Source organism: Rissa tridactyla, chromosome 3 (genome assembly GCF_028500815.1).
Source record: "Rissa tridactyla isolate bRisTri1 chromosome 3, bRisTri1.patW.cur.20221130, whole genome shotgun sequence".
Classification (NCBI taxonomy): Eukaryota; Metazoa; Chordata; class Aves; order Charadriiformes; family Laridae; genus Rissa; species Rissa tridactyla.
In genome coordinates, this window is record NC_071468.1 from 48,309,197 (window position 1) to 48,323,484 (window position 14,288).

Sequence of the window (14,288 nt, forward strand, 5' to 3'; positions counted from 1 at the left end):
TTTGCTCCAGGTCAGGTCATACTTACTCAGATCTTGGCCTAGACTTACTGATATTCATAAAAAGTATTCCCCATGTCCATCACACTTAGAACAAATCAAAGAATTTCCACACATGAAACTTTCGCTAGATGCCCACCTTAATTTGCCTCTGTATGTGAACATAAGTCAGTAAGTTGATTTCTTTGCCTGTAGGATTCTAAAATTGTGTGCCATCAAATCACCTGCCCAGCAGTCTCCTGTGCTGATCCATCTTTTGTTGAAGGCGAATGCTGTCCAGTCTGCTCTCACTGTGAGTATTTAGCCAAAGAGAAAGAAACTCTTTGGCAATATTTAAAATCACTGCTACTGTGCTGGAGAGGGCAAAACAAGTAAGAGGTTGAGGCAACTAAGATCAAATAAAAACCCCTGAGGTTGGACGTTCTGATTTTTTGTTAGTTTGCAATAGCACTGTGCACTATTATTTCTTTTCCATAGTGCCTGGTTAAAACAAACTAACATAGGTCTCCTTGTGGAGGATGTTGAAGTTCCAGATCAAAAGTTTCATGCAGTTAGGTGCAATATTTATTAAGAGTGCAAGTTATTTTTCCTCTCTGTTACTGTCATGCTGTTACTCTGTTTTATTTCTTCTCTGTTATATATATTCTTTTGATATCATGCTTTATTTATGTGGAACAGGCTGTCAAGGATCATTTAAGGCTGTGAACTAGATTTTGGAGTGACAGTGGTTTTAATAATTTCACTAATTAAGTGACTTCAGTGTCACTTCAGTACATTTCACTCTACTAGACAGGTCTATTACAGAAGAAAACAGTTACTTAGATGTTCTAAATGAAAATGCATGGGAAAATACTCAGAGTTTTTTGCCTATTCAAGCATAGAGTGTATTCTTAAAATGTGCTCTTGATCACGTTCATCGTTATGTTTTGTTCAGAGGTGGGGCCACATCTCATTGTACTGACCTATATTCTGAAGTCAAAGGCAGTTGGAATTCAAGTTTTTGGCTCAGTCCTTCCTAGGGATAAGATGATCTTTCTCCAGTGGTCAGTGCTTTGTACAAACACACTGCGTACAAGTTCATGACAATCCAGGATTCTTATTTGTGCTAACCTCTCATTACACTAAACCATAATTCCCTAACTTTGATGGCAGTTTGGGAAAGCTAAATTAGAAAAAGAAAGGACAAGTCATATGTTCTACAGACAGAGAAGTGAAAATCTTCTGAGTAGGATAATGGAGCAACATTCAATGCTGAGTATTTTTTTGTACCTTTTGCTCTGCAGCTGATGACAGTGAGGAAGGCTGGTCACCATGGTCAGACTGGACAAAGTGCTCAGTTACCTGTGGCTCTGGGACTCAGATGCGAGGAAGGTCGTGTGATGTCACCAGGAGTGCTTGTACAGGTCCACACATCCAGACAAGGATGTGCAGCTTTAAGAAATGTGACCATCGCAGTAAGTAATAAAACTTCTTCCATTTTTTTTTAAAGCTTCTCTGGACTTCTCTAAGTGAAAACAAGCTTAGTCTGAGTTTGCTATGAACATTCACTAGTCAGAACAGTATGTATTTGAACAATCGTATATGCATAATTAAAGTAGCTGTCATTAGATTCTTTGTCATCCCTGCCTTTCAAGTATTTCTCTTTTTCCTGACCACTTAATAGGAATGTGCATTCTGGGCTCAGCTCTGTTAAACAAAAAGGTAGCGGGTGACCTTTTTGTTAACATTATGAACTGGAGTCTCTTGTTTGAGGTCAGTTTGGAGGCCGCGCCCAGTTCATAATCATGATACATGGGGTCATGTTTTGATCTGCAGTTAATTTTCGATTACTGGTCCATTCCATTAGCTTAGTAGTTTTTAGGAATGCAGCAATCATAGAAGACTATTGCAAAGTATCAAACTGCTTTTATATTGAAGGCATTTAGAAGGATCATACTCTGTCTCCAGAACTGCAGTTAATAGTGTTGCAGGTAGCTGCTATATCCAGGCTACTAATGTCCTAAGGCTATTGATGAAGCTGCTAGATATCCAAATGTGCATTTTAAACAAGTATTTATTTCATTGGAACAAGTTTATTTTTAAGTAAAACATCTAACATGCATGTTAGTCATGTGTTGGTCACTGAGATTCTTAAGAAAGCTGTACTTGAAAGTCTGAGCGGACATGCTGGGCTTTAAGTGACAGTGGTAGGAAAGAGGTGGGACATTCATCAGATGTAGTGAGAGTCTTACAAGGTTAACTTCACAAGTTGAGTTTGTATTACTGCTGCAGCTGGGCCATTTCCTTGAGTTTTGCTTTTTTCTCTGGCAGTACGTCAAGATGGTGGCTGGAGTCACTGGTCTCCCTGGTCTTCCTGTTCAGTTACCTGTGGAGTAGGAAATATCACCCGCATCCGCCTCTGCAATTCCCCTATCCCCCAGATGGGTGGGAAAAACTGTGTGGGAAATGGACGTGAAACAGAGAAGTGTGAGAAGGTTCCATGTCCAGGTACGTCTGTGGTCTTGAATCCAAGGTGACGCAATAATAATCCAGCTGAATTTCTTCTCTTTATTCAGTTCTAAATTACAGTGAATTTCTGTGATGGAAAATATAATTTGTAGCTTAGGGGTGAAATAACACAGAAGGGTGCTCTTAAAATGAAGACAACAATGCAGTTGGCGGCTTTGGAAACCTCGCAAGTTATAACTTGGCTTTAAACATTAAGAGTTTGAGAAATTTTCATTATATAACTTAGTGATTTATCTCTGCATATCAAAAATATAAACACTTTCTCTCTAAAAGGAAGCCGATGCTGTACGTGTTAGAAATAGACATGCAGTCCCCCAATAGCCAGGTTTCTTTGAAAGTATGCATACATCTTTTACACATATTCAAGACATTGAATTGTTATTATAATTCTTTCTTCCTCATCTATACTTTTTAACCTTTTTAGAGAGCATTCATTCCACTCCCTTTCACTTTGCTTTCATGTAATTTGTCCTCACCTTTTCCCCTTTGTATATCTTTCTCCATTTCCTCCTCTGTTCAGCCTTTCTACTTACGGGATATGAGCTTGAAAATGATGTCAAGCTCCTAACCCAACAGTACTTAAATAGCAATACACACTTCATCTATTTTTCGGTCTACCTGTGCATGTGAAGTTAGTGAAAATGTTATTTATTTAAGGACAGACACCATTGCCCTTATGGTTTTTTGCAGTACTGAAAATAGAATTTGCTTCAAAGATGTTTGTATATCAAGAAAATTCAGGATTGATGACAACAGGATCAGTAGAGTTGTACCAATATAAAATGTGCAGAAGAATCATTGAAATAAGTTATTTATACTGAGTCAAGCAATACTGTTGAAGATGCACTGACTAATGGATTACAAAACAAGAATAACAGCTGCAACCTTACTGACCATACTGTTGCTATAAAAAAAGCCATAGAGCTCAGGTTTGGCTCAGCAGAAGTTTGTATCTTGTAGTCACACTCTTCTTTGTGTACAAAATGAAAGCTTAGTAGGGAGGTTTGAAGGCACCGTACTTGTTCTGGTCAACTTAAATGGAAATACACCATGCCCACGGGCACAGCATGTTGTTTTAATTATTGGCCAAAAAATGCCCATAAAGCAGTTGGGTAATTTTTGTTTGTTTCTTTCTTTCTGAAATACTGCTGTCTCAGTGTAAGGCTTTGCCAGTACCTTTCCTCCTATGTGCATAGGGAGAAACTGTCTCCAGTCAGGGGTCTGAAGAAAGAGTTGTTGTCATTGGCACCAAATGTTGTCCCCAGTATGTTGCCTGTGATGCTCTTCTGTCTTCTGCATATCCTAGTGAATGGCCAGTGGGGTCCTTGGTCTCCATGGTCTGCCTGCACGGTAACCTGTGGAGGAGGAATTCGTGAGAGGTCTCGCCTCTGTAACAGCCCAGAGCCACAGTATGGAGGAAAGCCATGTGTGGGAGATACCAAGCAACATGATATGTGCAATAAGAAGGATTGCCCGATTGGTTGGTATTTTGTCATTCTGTATTCAGTCTGAATAATTATTATTGCTGTTATTTCTTTAATGGATAATTATGAATTGACACTACGGAAATCTACTAATTATACCTTTGTTTCAGGAAAGCACATTTAACTATTCTGGGTGCTGTTTAGATCAGTGGGATTTTATATACATTCTTAATACTGACCTATCCTGAACAAGAATGCATTTCTTAAACAGGGCTTCTATATGCTGTAATGTATTCAATTTGATGCAGCAATCTGTAATATTTTCATATTAAATCAATAGTATATTAAATGTATTTTATAACCCTAATTCTAAGGGTTTTCGTAAGAGTCTGTTGTATCAGATGTGATTTAAGCTAATGAACAGATAATACCCGTTTCTTAAATGAAGTGTGTTACATGCCTTTTATGCTTCTAACTTAATTTACACTTTTATGTGTCTTTGCCAGATGGGTGTTTGTCAAATCCTTGCTTTCCTGGGGCAGAATGCAACAGTTACCCAGATGGGTCTTGGTCATGTGGGCCATGCCCAGCAGGTTACCTTGGCAATGGTACCGTCTGTGAAGATCTTGATGAGGTACTGACTTTGTTTCCATTAGCATCAGGAAATCACTGTGAGATTTTCATTATTTGGGAATTGCACAGCTGTCTAATTGGTTTCTTCTTTCTTTCATTTCCTGCAGTGTATAGCTGTGTCAGATGTTTGCTTTAAAGTGAATCAGGTCCACCGCTGTGTGAACACAAATCCAGGTTTCCACTGCTTGCCATGTCCTCCACGCTATAAAGGAAGTCAGCCCTATGGTGTAGGGCTGGAAGTTGCCAAGACAGAGAAGCAAGTAGGTGATGTCAAAGAGAATTTGGTGGCTTTGAAACCAAGTAACTCTCACCTGACGATATCTGTGAATGTGATAAACTTGGGTACCAAAGATAACCTAAAATAGATAACTGCTGTTCCAGGATATTTTTGGTTCAAGTAACAAAACACTGAATTTGGGTGTGGCTTTTTTTAAGGGTTTTATTTTCTCTAGGCATCTGTACAGTTGCACCAAATGAGTGTAAAATGCCAGGAGCAAGCATTCCTCTGCTTTGCACTCCTTTCTCTCAGGTCTTTATACCTACTCTGGGGATTGGGAACTGAAGGATCGGTATCGTTCTCTCCATAAATATAATGCTGTTAATGTGGGTGTCATCAGACATATGTCTGAAGTTCTGACTCCCTAAATTCCATTGGGCCAACACCTATCAGTGGTGAAGGACAGAAGGAAGTGGAAGTGATATTGAAGACTGCTGTTTGATAGACAAGACAAAAATGTTAAAATGGATGTCATGAGATGCATTCTCTTTGTTGCCATTGAATCAGTCTGTGGATAGTTCAACATGTGAAGTCTAAACGTAAAACATCTGAGTAAGATTCCCAGATACCGTCAATGAAAATGAGCAAGGTGATAAGAAAAAGGTGACAAAAACTTACTAGAGGGGAATGTGAGAATTCATTAGGGTCTCTTTGATTTAAGAAAATAAGATAGTCCTTGCATACTGACAGGCAGAACAGTAAAGGAAAAGGTGGGTACAGTCTGCTTTCTGTTGCAGTTAATTTCTGGGGATTAATGACATCTGGAAGAAAGTAGATGGAGTTCTGAAAATGTTAATCACTTTAATTGCTTTTTGAATAATGTCCAATTTTTCCTGTGGTTTGTTTTAATTATTTTTTTTTTCATTGTGCACATTGGAGCTGTGAACTGACAGAGCAGTGTGACTTACTAACCACAATTAAAACAAAGTTCCCGTCCTTAGGCATAGTCTAAGTAACTGGCCTGATTTTGACAAAGCTGAGGCACACGCAGCTGGCCACGAATCTCATCACGTTTTAGTGAGTATGATCTATCTGTTACAGGTCTGTGAACCTGAGAATCCATGCAAGGACAAGACACACAGCTGCCATAAATCTGCAGAGTGCATCTATCTGGGCCATTTCAGTGATCCGATGTACAAATGTGAATGTAGGACAGGTTATGCTGGAGATGGACGCATCTGTGGTGAGGATTCAGATTTGGATGGCTGGCCTAATAATAACTTGGTCTGTGCTGCTAATGCAACATACCATTGTGTGAAGGTAAGTAAAAAAGGTTAATAAAAATGCCACGCCATAATCAAATTTTCTTTTTCCAAAATAGTTGTGAATAACACTTTTCAGCATCAAGCTTGTGGTTGCTTTCTTTAAGCTTTGACTGTTACAGCATGCTCATTTTCCGGGAGATGCTGTGAAATGTGCATTCACTTAACACTAGATCCAGTAAGGGATTCTCAAAATGAAGTCCAGAGTCCTCTGCTTTGGATTTCTTCCTGCTCAGCATACACAGAAGGTTGGGATGCTGGTGAATAGAGTTAGCACACTGAGCAGGAGCTGCCCAAAGCACAGGTGCAGAGCACACAGTGAGAACTAAACAGGAATCTCTGGGCTCAGGTGAGTATGAAATCCTACCTGCAAGGCTTGTAACAAGACACTGACAGCCATGTAAGGTGTACAGTTCTAAATCCTTTCTTGAACTACCCCTTCCTTTAAAAGAGTTAAGCAGATCATTAAGAGCCTGACATAAATCTTTGTCAATAGGCACCTAAGAGAGGAATGAATGAGCAATTAGACAGAAGAGTTCTTATTGCAAAAGCTCAGTGGGAGAGGATAGGAGATGCAGCCTCTCTTACTCTTCAGAGATGTGGAGTTCCAGCTCTTACCCTCCTGGGGGGAATGACCTTCCTTCCACCATTGGCTCTAGACCTGGCAGGGGACTGTTCTCCACCCTTGCTGCTGCAGCTGTGCCATTGTAGTGAAAAAGGAAATGTTACTACACTAAGGAGAAAATAAGCATCAGGGAGCCTAAAAATGGTGGTATGTAGGTTTAGCAGTGGGTGCCTACCATGGAACGTTCCCTGGAACCTGGTTCTGTGCTCACTCACCTGAAGCACACTATAAGTTCTCCTCGGCTCCATGTTCCTTCCAGCAGAAATGGCTCAAAAACAGTGAGCACACTTGGGTGTCTCATCCTGATGGAGCTACGCTGCTGTGCCAAACCAGGCTGAAAGTTGTTCCAGGTCCACCAGTTTAACAATGGACCAAATAACTGTCAGTGGGCTCCTTCACCCCTCGGTTAATTCCCTGGATCCCAGTTCTGAGTGGTGGCCTCCCTGATGGCTGAGTGACAGGCACAATACAGAGGGGCTTACTCTGTTTGCAGCAGCAAATTAAGCAACTGGGATGAAGTGAGCTTTACCTGAGCAGAAGGCATCAGCAAGTGCTCGGTTTTAAACACCTACCCATGCGACCACTGATTACCTACGGGCTTTCACTGGGGCATGTGCTCAAGTATTTGCTGAATCAGTCGTGGCTACAAGGTCAATGCTTTCTCTTCTGAGGTTCTTGGATTATTTCGCCCCCCCTTAGATCTGAAACACTTTGGTTTCTTCTTCTACATGTAAAAGCGATTTACCTCTAAACTGTCATGAAGTTCTATCACAATAACTTCGGATTAAATAATAAGGAAAGAAATGCAAAAACGACTGAGTTCTAGACCACTGCAGTGTTTAAAAAAACCAACCAACAAAACAAATATGGATCAAGAGACTAGGAAAGTTTGAAATTGGTCTGCTTGAGAGAATCAGGAGTCACAGGTATAATCCAGTTAAAGTTGCAAATCTGGCTTTTATCAGCAGAAGAATTTCAGAGCTTGATGGAAATTTGAGCCTCAAAAACCCTTGCTGTAGCTGATGTCTGTTTATTGTGGATCGAGCCAATTCAGCAATTGCAGTTCATATATTCATTTTTGGTTCCTGTCATCAGAATCTGCAACACGTTGACTCAAGATGTAATGCAAATGATTAGTTTTCATTAAAAATCCAACATGCTGAACCCATTCAGAAAAAATCTGTTTTCAAAGGTTGATTAATGGTTTCTATAATACATGTGTTGATTTAATAGACACAAGTACTTCATTTTAGGCAAAAAAACCCCCACAAAACCCTTAAAAATACCAGGTATTTCCAGGTCCTGACATTCATTACAAAATATCCTAGTTGAGTAATCTGATTTTTGAAAAAGCAAACCAAAGCTTCTTTCTTCGAGCTGATAATGGTTGAAAAATAACTTACTGTCTAAGCAAAGCTGTATGAATAAAGCAAGTAGTTGTAAATAATAAGAATAAAAGCTTAGCAATATCTTTTGGTGTAAATTTCTTTTTCATTCACATAAGAATAGCTTTTTTTTTTTTCCATAAGAATTATCATACCAACCCACAACTTTGTCAATAGGTGAACCAAAGAAGCATATCTTTCAGTGGCCTTGTGCCGCAAGGTTGAGTTTCCAGGTGGAAGATGTGATATCTAATAAGTCCTCTTTCTAATGTTTAAGAGACTTTTAAAGTCCACTGGTAGGATCTCTCTCCTCTACCTGGCTACCTCTTTTTTGCAAACTTGTAGGAACTTGCTACCCATGAGGTCTACACCTTACTACTTGACTTGTATGAAATTTTACTCAAATCTATAGAGAATATAGACAGACAGACGCACATATAGACACAAACAAAGTGATTAAGCAAGGTTTCACTAATTTCTTTCATTGTTTCAGACAAATTTTTTTTATATCTCTGGTAGCCAGTGTTGAGTTGGACAGTCAAGGCTGTTCACAGGTATTTGGTAAAAACTGCCACAAAAATTTGTATTTGCATTGCAGTTTTGATATTTATCACCAATTTTCCAGTTCTCTTTTTCTTAAATTATCTATTTAAGAATAAATTATCTATTAGAACCACTGAGATTGAAAACAGGGCTAGGAATCTTACTGTAATATTAATTTTGTTAGGCTAAGTGTTACAAAAAAGATATTACTGCACTCTGTTGGCAGATTCAGTTTTGGACTGAGGTAGAGATGGAATGTAAGGAAAAAGTGAGAATAACAGAGTGGGTTTTTATAGATGTACTTATTCTTAGCCAGTGGTAGAATTGCAATCCATTTTTAGCTGATTTTAGTACTTTAAAAAGGAATACATGTTAAAAGTTTGGCAAGCTATTTCACTTCTTATTTTTTCAGTGTAACATAAGACTTGCTCGTTTAAAATAATCATTCTTCACAAAGCTGTGACACAAAATAAAGACCTACGTTTATTTGCCTTTTATTTTCAAAGCCGTGGGAGTGGAAAGGTACTGTTTTGCAGAACAGTATAAAGGCATGTTTTTCAAAACCCTTTCTTACAGTTTTCTCCTTCATTGCTGTGTACTATTTCATTCCAGTAACTTTCCATATGAACAACTATTTCTGAAGACCATCTCCTGGCTTGTATCTGTATTTTTCTGGCAACCAAACCTGGTCATTTTATGTGTAATCTTCAAACATACGTTATGAGTTGTCTATAAAAAGTTGATGTAAGAGTACATGTGTGTGCATGTGGTGTGTTTGTTCTCTGCTAGATAGTTTCATCTAAAACTTAGTGGAAACATCCCTTTAACAGAAGGAGAGCTGGGAAATAGAATGACTTGCAGATGCATTTCACTTTGCAATATGAAAGCAGCAAATGAACTACTATCTTTGGCAGCAAACAGGCACTTTAAAAAGTACTTGTGATTGATTGTTTTTGTTTTATAGCCTCTGTTATATTGTATCTACTATTCTGCCCAGGCAAGTCATTCTGGCATAATTTAAACATAAAGTATTGATTATTTCTTTTGGACAGGATAACTGCCCCCTTCTGCCAAACTCTGGCCAAGAAGACTTTGATAAAGATGGCAAAGGAGATGCCTGTGATGAGGATGATGACAATGATGGTGTCGAAGATGACAAAGTAAGATGCATTTCTGTGTCTTTAGTATGCTTGACCTGAACATCTGGTTTTAAGGAAAGCCATTACAATAGATGAGAGCTTTATTGTTCAGAGCTTCAGCTGGGTTATTCTGCACTGCCTTCCCTGAATGATGCCTGGTGCAGAGTAAAGCTGTGTTGGGTCAAAGGAGAGTAGCACTGTGCAGAGCCAAGCAGCCTGGGCAACGTGGGGCTGAATTGTGTTTTCCGTATCAGCTCTGGATTCAGTTCTGTGCATGAAACAGTTTACGTGAAGGTGGTATTGGATTTTTTTATTTTGCAATGGGAGAATGATAGGTCCATTGTATTTGAAAAGCTGTATCTGAGGTTTGTTGGAAACAAGTTATAATATAAACACAGCCAGCATCAAGGGGTAATGATGAGTGGAAAGTACCTAGCCTGGTTCATGCTTTCCTTCTTTAGATCTGCCCACAAGACTGAAATTCATGTACCTGCAGAACCTAAAAGATAGATAGGCAATTGGTCTAAACCTGTTCTCCCTGTACACTCAGCAAAAGGACAGAGGCACTTCCAGAGTGGGATTCACCGTGCCTTTTATGAAAGTGTTTAGGATGAGTGAATTGGTTTTGGGAAACTACTGTTCCATTTTGTTCCCTTCAGAGGGAGCCTAGATGCTCTAGATCTTCAGATGGTTAAAGCTGGGTTAGAACTGTGTTCATGGAGCCTCTACTTAAAATATTTCAAACACCCAAGAATCATTTGATAAAATAATGTGTTTTAGTACATATATTTGAAAAATTGTAGCCATATTCCGTTTCATGGGCAATGTAAAATTTTGACTTGTCTCTATTTTGTCCTTGAGTATATAAAATGTATTTCCAAGGAATTAAAAATTTTAGGCTAAAAAAAATATTTTCTAGTAAATGTTAAATCAGAGGAAAAGTAGTTTAAAGATTTTTTTTTTTCTAAATGACCTCCTTTTAGATTCTGTGATGCTGATGTAGCCCTCACTCCCACTGGTTCGGTTTTGTTCTTCTTTGCTTTCCACACTGAGTACTTCCTCGTGCCTGTGCAAAAGTCCATATGTAATTTGGGAATGCATGAAACATAGGAATTCTTGTTCTGGAAGACTTTCAAATTAGTGATGAAACTGAAATGAAATTTTCAAAATTCTACTAAAAGGAATGGTCTTAGTGAAAAAAAATATTTTGGGTCAATGACAGGTTTTCATTTTCACTTTGCTTTTTGAAACTTTTTACATTTTATTATCATATGCAGTTTAATACAACCCACAAAAATAGTCAATCCTTGATTAAAATGAAAAATCAAAATATGTGGTTTAAAAGTGAGAATATTGATACTAGTTTGTTCCAAAAATCTCAGAGTTACAATTCTAGTTTGTTCCAAAAAATATAATATGCAACTGAAGTTGGCCTGATTTTACAATACATTCTGATTTTATTATTTTTTTTAAATGCACGTACGAGTAATACGCTTTCATTGGAAATATCTGAGTACAGATCCAATTTAAAATGCCTGTTGCTCTCCTAGTGAGATACATGACACATTTCGCATGCCTTGTACAAAAACAGACAGTAAACCAGGCTGTACAGATGCCATACTGTTACCACCAAGATCTTCATTGTAGGTACAGCTTGTCCATTGAAAAAATAGCGGATTAATATTTTGATTTTTCGCCTTTGACCAAGATGAACAGGAAGAGTTACTGCTTCATAGTATGCTCTGATGAGTTGTGATTTACATTCTTAAATCTTCTATTTCTTCTTACTAGGACAATTGCCCTCTTCTGTTCAACCCTCGTCAGTTTGATTATGACAAGGATGAAGTTGGTGACCGCTGTGATAATTGCCCCTATGTGCACAACCCTGCTCAGATTGACACAGATAATAATGGGGAGGGTGACTCTTGTGCTGTGGATATTGACGGAGATGGTATGCTTTCAGTTTTGCTAATTAAGAGCTGCTCTACCAGTACACTTTGCTTTATGTCCAGTAAGATGGGCTACCTGCTTTTATACATGGAATAAAATTGGGTCTAGCTTCTCGAAAATGCAGGATAAGAAAGAGAAGACAGGTTGATCTGTCCTGTGTAGTATAGTCATCCACATAGTACCTAAATGACTACAGTGGATATTATTGAAGAATAAATCACAGCAAGTCTTTTATCAGTGTAATCTTAAAAAGAATTCTTTCCTTCGTCTGTGTTCCAAAATAATCAGGATCTAATATAACACTTCTGTTTACCTTTTTTTTCCTTTTTAGGGAGGGAAAGTAATATCAGAACATCTGTGCGGCTAAGACAATATCTGTAGGAAATTAATCTGCTTTTCCACGAACATACTGCAAAGCCCACAGTAATCCAAATACACATTTTTTTTATGTGTCCTAAAATATTATTAAAGGTGTTTATTTCATCTACCAGTACGTGCCTATATGACACAGATTTGATCAGAACTAAGGAGGGGGAAAAGCACTTAAATGTCTTTCCTTGCAGCATTTCAAATTTATGAGAATCCAGAAGTACTAGAAGTTGAAGAAATCTAGGTTTTAGATTTCCTTCATTAATGTTTTAAACTTTTGCATGCTTATCTGACTTGAACTACTGAACATTTTGAAGTCTTCTCATCCTTCTGATCATCAGGTTCTTGGTAGTACTTGTCATGCATTTGAAGAAAGATGTCATCATATGTATTGGCTGAAAGATTATGCAAATACCCAGGGACTGTATAATGTAGGAGAAGGTACTTGCATCCTTTCCAGACAGCTATGCCAACATATCTTATTTTTCTTTCTTTTCAATATATTATAGTTTTGAAGGAGAACATCAGTTATATAATAAACTGTTCCCCCTCAGGAAACTTTCATTTGAAAATTTGGCATTCTGTACAACAAATGATGCACGTGTTCTGGTAAAACAAAATTAATTAGTGCTGAGGCAGCTGAATATTAATGCAGTTGTTCCTATACAAAACTTTAGAAATTCCACCATGTTATAGTTGTGTGTTCTGTGCCATTCCTTAAAGTATCTGGGAAGAAAATCTGAATGAAATTATTTAAAAAATACCCCACCCACCCTTTTATCTTTTACTTTATGAAAAGGGGCTAAATTCTTAAGACATAATGAGCCCTTACTCTAGCAAAATCCCTTAATAAAATATGTATAGAAGTCTATCGTAGCAAGAAAAGTGGAATTGATGCTGTAATTTTTTGTAATATTAGCTTTTTCACTATTTCATGTTGTAGCAATCATAAAGCCTATGATCCCCTTTAGAGCCTTGCTACTCTACTGGGGACTCCTGCAGTTTATGGCTGTCTCTGTTGGTTGCTGTATCATCACTCTGATTTCTTCAATCTTTTGTTGTTTTTTTTTCCTCATAGACATTTTTAATGAACGAGATAATTGTCCTTACGTCTATAACACAGACCAGAGTGATACAGATGGTGATGGAGTTGGTGATCAGTGTGATAACTGCCCATTGATGCATAATCCTGACCAGGTAAATGTTAGACATGGTTTCCTTAATGGTAATGTCAGAACAAGGGCAGAGAAAAGAACACGGGAATTTCTATCGGTCCCTATTTGCTGTAGAGCTGAAGAGGTGGATCTATATTGCTCACTTGCGTATCTCAGGTTGTCAGATCTCTTTGCATCAGGGAAGTAGAGTGATGATGCCTTTAATCCATCTTCAAGGCTTTGGTGAACTGTTTTCTTCCTCTGTGGCAAGTGAGAACTGCCTCAGGGCTGCATTTGGTATGCTTGAGTTTGTTGGTCCATGCACAGATAAGTAATATCAAGCATACAGAAGCAATCAGAAAATGTGCTTTCCAAACTGCAGCTCCCCTGTGATCTCTAGAATGAGTGCAATGAGGATCATGGCTGAAAGCCTGCTGTGGAAATGTCTTGGTGACCAGATCTTGTGCACTGATGGTAGAATAAGTAGCTATAGGAGTTTGAAGTTAATGTTTCTGCTTTAAACATGGTTGTCACCATGATATCCCTTGTCTCCAGAGAAGTCCTTGAAGAAAAATGTTGAAAAATTAAGTACCAGGCTATCCATACTTTCATGTTTAGTAACAATAATAAATGTACTTACTTTTGATTATTTATATTTTTTTGTAGACTGATGCAGATAATGACCTTGTTGGTGACCAGTGTGACAACAATGAGGACATAGATGAAGATGGCCACCAGAACAATCAAGATAACTGCCCTTACATCCCCAATGCTAACCAGGCTGACCATGATAAAGATGGCAAAGGAGATGCCTGTGATCCTGATGATGACAATGATGGTGTCCCAGATGACAGGGACAATTGTCGCCTCAGGTACAACCCTGAGCAGGAGGACTCTGATGGTAAGAACAATGTCATATGAATGAAAGACTTCATACTGAGCTGCTTCATACTTCAAACTGTGAGCTGCTTTTGACATTTGAGACACTGTGGACTTCAGTGGAACTGCACTGGCCAGTTTGG

The 14,288-nt window shown here is 38.4% G+C and overlaps 1 protein-coding gene across 3 annotated transcripts in view; it reads left to right on the forward strand.

The window, feature by feature from the left end:
* Positions 1-14,288, forward strand: part of THBS2 (thrombospondin 2) — a 34,380-nt gene that overhangs the window by 10,126 nt on the left and 9,966 nt on the right. For all 3 annotated transcript variants that reach the window (XM_054197040.1, XM_054197039.1, XM_054197042.1), the window contains exons 7-17: positions 193-289; positions 1,281-1,451; positions 2,308-2,484; positions 3,812-3,985; positions 4,436-4,563; positions 4,670-4,822; positions 5,881-6,099; positions 9,707-9,814; positions 11,585-11,744; positions 13,191-13,309; positions 13,933-14,167. In XM_054197040.1, coding sequence (XP_054053015.1) covers positions 193-289; positions 1,281-1,451; positions 2,308-2,484; positions 3,812-3,985; positions 4,436-4,563; positions 4,670-4,822; positions 5,881-6,099; positions 9,707-9,814; positions 11,585-11,744; positions 13,191-13,309; positions 13,933-14,167 — 1,741 coding nt within the window. The remainder of the gene's footprint in view (positions 1-192; positions 290-1,280; positions 1,452-2,307; positions 2,485-3,811; positions 3,986-4,435; positions 4,564-4,669; positions 4,823-5,880; positions 6,100-9,706; positions 9,815-11,584; positions 11,745-13,190; positions 13,310-13,932; positions 14,168-14,288) is intronic.